The sequence below is a fragment of the Piliocolobus tephrosceles genome, chromosome 3 (genome assembly GCF_002776525.5).
Source record: "Piliocolobus tephrosceles isolate RC106 chromosome 3, ASM277652v3, whole genome shotgun sequence".
Classification (NCBI taxonomy): domain Eukaryota; kingdom Metazoa; phylum Chordata; class Mammalia; order Primates; family Cercopithecidae; genus Piliocolobus; species Piliocolobus tephrosceles.
In genome coordinates, this window is record NC_045436.1 from 25,884,600 (window position 1) to 25,892,125 (window position 7,526).

The following is a 7,526-nucleotide window of genomic DNA, read 5'->3' on the forward strand; positions in this document are numbered from 1 at the left end:
AAGGGTGAAATTACTGCATGTAGTGATATTTTTAATTCAATATATGTTGCCAGATGTTTTTTCAATGATATTGCAGAAGAAAATCACATTTCTACTACCATTTTTTGAGAGTATTCATTCTTCCTATTGCCATCAGCAACAGAAGCTATAACTCTTAAATTTTTTCAGTGTGATGAGAAGTCTTGTTGCTACTTTAATTTACATTTTTCTGACTGCTCATGATTTTGAGCATCTTGCCATACATTTATTGACAATATGTAGTTCCTTTTTTGTGAATTTCTGTTTCTATCTCTGCTCATTTATTTTTTTCTATTGGGTTATTTTCTGTTGCCTCTTTTGTGAATAGATAAAACTACTGCATATTCTAGAAATTAAACTTTATCAGTCATTTGTGTTTCATGGTTTACTAATGCAATTGTTTACTCACTTTAATTTTTCATATTTTTTAGACAGAGGATAATCAAATATACCAATGACATATAGTTTCCAGTTTGTGTCTTAGCTATGTAAATCTCGCCCATCCCAAGACTGAATTCGTAATTTAGACTTATTTCGAAGTTTCTTTTTTTTTTTTAATCTTTAACATTTAAGACATTGTTCCATCAGGACTCCATGATTATACATGCTAAGTGATAGAGTTCTGACTTTTTCTTCCACAGAGGTAGCCAGTTGTCCAGCAACTTTACTATATCAACTATCCTCAATACTGACTGGAAATATTTTTTATATGTGAGATTCTTACATGTATTTCTGGATTTTCTATTCTTGATTACACTGATCTTTTGCTTAATTTCTATGCCAATACCATATTGACTTAATGATAGTGACTTTTAATATTTGCAATGCCTAGCATAAGAAGCTCTCCTTTGTTTTTTATTATTTTCTTGGCTATTCTCAGGTTTTTTTTTATGTATATGTTCTTTAAGATCATTCTTCTTTAAGATAATTTTATCTATCTCCTTTCTTCTCCAGAAAACAAGAAATAAATTCTATTAGAAATTTAATTGGAGCTACATTCTACTCATATGTCAATTTGTAGTGGGTTTATATCTTAGAAAATTATCTTCCCATCAAAGTATAGTACTTTATTTGTTCAGATCATGATTTATACTCCTCAGTAATATTTTATAGAATATATTTTTGAATAAAATTTCATGTCCTTGTTAAGTTTTCCTAAGTGTTTTGTAGCTTTTGTTTTTGTTATTACATTTCTAGATATTTATTGCTAAGAGAAAGCTATTGATTTTGTAGTGTTTCCATTAGGATAGACACAGTATTATAATAAACAAATCAAAAATGTAATGGCTCACAAGAAATACACTTTTTTTTTCTCTCTGATGACAGTTTAGAGTATATACTCCAAGTTGGCAGAAGGCTTTTGATTATGTGGTCATTCAAAGACCCACAAGAATTCAGCTCTACCATCTTTGATGTGTGGCTTCCTACCTTGCCCTGATAGTTTCCATCCCAACATAAAGCAGTAGGAAAAAAGCATGTAAGAAATTGTATGGGAAATTCATGTGACAGGCAGGAAATTGACAGTTGTTAGTTCTGGTCACATCTCATTGGAGGGAATTTGACCTTAGGCAACCTACAACCAAAGGAAGGCTGAGAAATATAATGCCACTGTGAAGGTGTATATTCAGTTTTTATTCCATTAATGCATAAGCAAAAGATAATGGATTTTAGGAAACTAGTAGACTCTGCCATGGTATAATTGTCCTATATCTAACTACTCTACTAAAGTCGAATTAACTGTAGCAGTTTTTATTCTTAACCAGAGACACTTGGGATTTCTAAGATATTATGTCATTAATAAGAAAGGATTGTTTTATTGCTTCTTTTTCAATACTTTTTCCACAAAGTACTCCATTTCCTTGTTGTATTTGCTAAAAACTCTAAGACAAGTTGAATAATAATAGCAAGCACCTCTAACAGATGTTCTTCAATTTTTACAGTCTCTGTATTTTAACAATTAGAATTATATTTTCTATTTTTTTTAGAATATTGTCTTTGTTACTACTAGAGGTTTCCTTCAATTCTTGTTTTACTTAGAGCTTATATTAGAATAAGACTGCCAGGGTTTGTCAAATATCTTTTCAGAATTTAATTATAAAATCACAATGTTTGTCTCTTTCAATGTATTAATCTAATAGATTATGTTGACAAGTGTCCTGGGTTTTTAAAACCTGAAATAGATAAATTCTATTTATTCTATTCTTTGGTAATTTTAGTGATACACTGCTCATGTATCAAAGATATATGCTACTATCGAAATATACACTAATGTTTAAGATTTTCTGCATCTGTAGTTCCAAATAAGATCGGAGCACAATTTTCTTTTTCTTTTTTTTTTTTTTTTCCTTTTTTTTTTTTTCCTACTTTTTTTTTTTTGGCTGGGTAGGGAGTACTATCTTAACACATCTGAAGTTTCATTTATACCATGTTAATAATATGGATTAGGAAAATTTATGTTTCTATGACAATAATAGTATACATAATATTGGAATTATGTGTTCTTTAAAGTAAAATACAGCTCAGTTGTAAAAGCAGAATGCCCTTATTCATTTTAGAAGCATATAGACTTTTATTTACATTTTGAATATTTCCTTGATTAACTATCTTATGTTTTTCTCTTTTTCTTGAACAAATTCTGGGAGTTTTTGCTTTACTGAAATATAATGTATTTTCTCTAGGTTTTCATATTTGTTGCAATAATGTTACATGTAGCATTCTTTTTACATAGTTTTTTGTGCCTGTGATTATGTATCATTTCTCATGTCATATTTTTTTGTTCTCTCTTTCCCTTAATAAGTCTTATAGGAAGTTCATCTATTTTGCAATTATTTTCAAAGACTTTCTTTAAGAAAATCATTTTATCCTTTCTCTAACTTAAATCAATTTAATTAGTTTTAGCTTTTATGTTTCTTTTATTACATTCTTGTGTTCTTTAATAATGAAAATATTTATAAACTTTTATCTGGATACAGCTTTTGCAACATTCTATAAGTTTTAATATTATATATTCTATAGCTTCTGGTTCTATTTCAGAGTTTTCATTCCTTTTGACCAAGTATTATATAAAAGTATCTTAGTTAATTTTCAGGTGATTAAGACTTATGAGTCACTTTTCAAAATTGGATTTCTAATTGTATTGGCTCAATATTGAAAAAAAAAATACCCTGTAAAATCTCTACTTGGAAATATTTGTTAAAGTATTATTTAAGATCAAATAATTTTTAAATGTTTCATAGACATTAAATGTTTATCACTTAATAGGCATGAGATGTTTTATATATCTTTTAATCAGATTTTATTGCAGTATTCAATTTCCCCATGTCCTTGCTTATTTTTCATTTACAAACAACATTGTTTAAGACTTTTCTTCTATTCCAAGTTATAATTACCCTAGCAGAAATTGCTCTACTGTCTACTTAAAAGTTTTCAGATGACCTTCCAAATTATCTTATTTTCTCCTTTCAAATACTTGGGATTTTTAACCTGAAAAAAAGGGGGAAATAAAATTGCAGAATAACATCAGATTAGTGGTCTCTGTAGGAATGTCTTAGTGTGGTTTTTTTCTGCAGAAATATTTTTTTTCCAGGTTACATTAAAAAAAAAAACTTCTTTAAACTTTATTATGTCCCTCAGTCAATGACATAGTATACAGAAAATTTATACCTGGATTCATACATGTGCAGTCATGTTGTGTATTCTTAGGAGCGACCACTTTGGTGTTTGTTTGTTTGTTTGTTTGTTTGTTCTTTGAGATAGAGTCTTGCTGTGTTGCCCAGGCTGGAGTGCAGTGGTGGGATCTCAGCTCACTGCAAGCTCCACCTCCCAGGTTCACGCCATTCTCCTGCCTCAGCCTCCCGAGTAGCTAGGACTGCAGGTGCCCACCACCACGCCCAGTTAGTTTTTTGTATTTTTAGTAGAGACAGGTTTCACTGCGTTAGCCAGGATGGTCTCGATCTCCTGACCTCATGATCCACCCACCTAGGCCTCCCAAAGCGCTGGGATTACAGGCGTGAGCCATCGCGTCTGGCCAAGATCACTTCGTTTTAAAGGAACTGTGTCACTTTCCTTAGAGTGTAACATCAAAAATTCATTAAAACAAAACTTGGTAATGATTTTCTCATTTGGTAATCGTTTTTTCCTTGCTAGTAAAACGAATCCAACCATGTTTAGTAGGATCAACTTTGAAAAACAATAATAATCACAAAACAGAACTATTAATATCATACACATTCATAGCAAACCGATGATTAGAAACTTCTTGAAAATATTAAAATATTTTCAATAAAACTTACGAAACTGGAAGTCTCTCTCCCTGTCTGTATACTGTGAATGACATGCTGAAATCCAACGTTACTGCTTAATGATCCCGTCCATTCCACGCAGACTTGTTAGGAACTTTTGTTGCTTCCAACTTTGATTGACCTACAAGGTCACTATAATTTGGATGCCAGTAAGTTATGTTAGATTCTGAGATTCTGAGACAGCTCCTATTTAATCTAAGGTAAAGTAGTTAAACTGATTGTAATGAGGTATGACAACCATATTGACTAATCTGCAAAGAAGACTATGACATTGCAATGTAATGGGACAAGCCACCCAATTAATTAGTAGCAAATTGGACAGATTGCTTTGGACGTTTTCCAAGAGAGGAAGTGCTTCTGGTGCTTTGTGTCAAAAGCAAGGCAAACCAACTTTCTTAATCCCCCTGGGCAGAGAATGATTTAATTTTTAATTTTTAAATTTTATGTGCCAGAATCAAAGGCAGAATTGAAAGATATAGAAACTAAGATGTTTATGTTAAAAAAAAAAAAAAAGAAGTGTATAGTGACCTATGATGATCACCATGATTTTTAAAGAAAGCTCTTTCAGTGTTTCTTATACATCTGAATTATAGTGGAAATGTCATAACTTCACAATTCATAAAATGTTTTCATTTATAACTCATTTGTTCCTTACACGGATTTCCAAGATATTATCCCCCCATTTTACAATAACGAAATTGAAGTCCAGGAATGTCAGACAATGTACTCCTTCCAGAGCTAGCACATCACCAGAGTTCTCATTGCAAGGCAGTCTCTCAGTTGACATCACTGCTGGCACAGTGTACGCCACTGTCCTCCCACATGTTAACTTTTCTGATGCCCTTTCCTCTTCCACGTACTGGTAGAGAAACAATAGAGAACGTAGCCATGGCAAAAATGTTAACCTTTGCCTAAGTTTGTTTATTTCAATGCCTGACCTTATATTGGGAGAAAATAAAGTCAATCCATTTCAAGTTAAAAGATCCTTTGAAGTATCAAATAATCAGTCAGATGCTTTTCCCCCATTAGATTGGTGGATGCTGGCAGAGAGTGTGGAAATAATATTCTTATTATACCTCTATAATGAACTCACACAATTGTAAAGTGAATCTGGCCTTTCTTGTTTTATCTCAAAACACCATGAAGTCCCATTTAGTTTGAAAAATTAAGTAATCCTATGCAAAATTAAATTCCCTATTTTGCATGATTCCTGTGGCAGCACCTTTCAATTCTAGTTCTTCATCATGTTCTCAAATGTCATGTAAATATAGAAAACGTAACAAAATAACCACTGCTACCAGTCTCTCCAAAAGCCTATTATATTATGTGACTCTGTCCTACACAATAATGTGTCAAAATCGTAAATTTCACTGAGAAGGAAAGATGGATTGATTTTGTTTTCTAGTCTCTAGAAGAGGAGTTGAGATGTCAGTAGAAAAGTGCCTCTCTCCATCACCAGTGGAGCTAATCAGGGAAAAATGTCTGCAGTAGTGTACACATTAATCTCCAGCTGGAGCATGAAGCTGTTATGAGGTATAACTAACCATATCGTTGTGACTCATCTCGGTCTGTAATAACATGCTTCACAGTGACATCAGTGGTTGTATGAGATGGATGTTGCATGTAAAGGAAAAAGTACTGTTCAGCTGGAATATCTGTAAGCCTGCACATGACACAGTGACAGTTTGCAATGAATGCAGCCACTGTTTTTCTGCAATAACACATCTGCCATATCCTGTCATCACTGTGTCTCTAAAACTGTCTCAAGTAGTCATCATGGGCAATTTCGGCACCAAGGGTTGTTATAACAACTTAGTTCTCAAAAATGACCTATGTCAAGTTGCATTGCAGTTGCTTACTCAGGCCCACTTTAGGGCTGAGTCCAGAAGTTAAAAAAAAAAAAAAAGAAGAAGAAGAAGAAGAAAAGAAATGGGATTCTTACACTGGTAAATTATTTCAATGCCAATGTCGTGTCAGACCCTTTATAAACTTTTAGTATTCAGAATTGATTATTTTAACATTTTCCCTACAGAAGTAGAGGTGTACTTTGATCTTTGATCTCTTTCTACATGTAAAATGCATAACGCTTATAAACTCTGTTTTTTCCAGTTGATTATCCACCATAATTGGCAGAGTAGAAAAAGTAGCTATATAATTTTCAGGAACACAATGTCGCTGGACTTCAAATGGGAGGGCCCAACTACATAAGGTTCATTTCTACTTTAAAATTATATGACCTTTTAAAAAACATTTCTTCAAAAGCTTTTTTCATGCCTCTTTTCTCCTAAATAAAAATTATTTCAGAGGAAAGAACTGAGGATATAAACATTTATAAAAGTTTTAAGTTTTAATTTAAAAATATATAACCAGAAGCATCTTAAATTTTAAAAAGTAAATGTTTTAATTTCAAAGTATATAAAATAACAAAAAATAAATAAAATGCAGTTGAAAAGAACCCAGCACAGAATATTTAATGATGTTGAAAACTAGAATTTACTCAGAATTTCCTAGTTGCAAGAGCAAAAGGGGAAATAGTAGACTACACTTTTACTCTCTAATTTTAGTTTCAAAGAATTTCAAAAATTTTTCTGGAGAAATAATTATTTCCTGGAAACAAATACTTGTAACCTGATTACTACTCAGATATTAATTGAAGCATTTTTAAAAGTACACTAACATATATTTGAGAAATATGATTTCATAAAAGATAAAAGCATTCTGTGTAAGCAATTAGTATGTGTATTGGTCAAAACAATGTAGAGAGCATTCACAAATTTCCGTGTGCTGTGGTTTCTCTTCTCAGTGGTCCGGTGTGGTGAAAATGCCATACCTGCTTTTAATTAATGTTTCCAATTTTATTTTTCAGAATGAAAAATCCCCAGGGCGATCTGCAAGTCGATCAAGTAACATTTCAAAAGTAGGTGAAATGTACTCATTTTCTTGTTTTGTTGATTTCTACACTTCTTGAGTTCACATAAATGTCTATGTTTAACCTATAATTGTTATCTGTGAGCAGAATGCAAATGTGATTTCTTCATGGTTTTAACTATTTTAAGCTTTTACTATAATAAAAGGACGTGATTTTACTCAAGAAAATAAGTTAGACTATTTTTTCTTTTACCATGCTGTGTGCAAGAGATAATTTGCTTCTTTCTTCCCTTCCCTTCCCTTCCTTTCCCTCCTCTCCCCTCCCTTCCCTTTCCTTCC

At 32.1% G+C, this 7,526-nt stretch overlaps 1 protein-coding gene across 1 annotated transcript in view; it reads left to right on the forward strand.

Moving 5' to 3' along the window:
- MARCHF1 (membrane associated ring-CH-type finger 1) overlaps window positions 1-7,526 on the forward strand; it is an 827,429-nt gene that overhangs the window by 642,378 nt on the left and 177,525 nt on the right. The window contains exon 4 of the mRNA XM_023228476.2: window positions 7,186-7,236. Within this exon, the coding sequence (XP_023084244.1) occupies window positions 7,186-7,236 (51 nt within the window). The remainder of the gene's footprint in view (window positions 1-7,185; window positions 7,237-7,526) is intronic.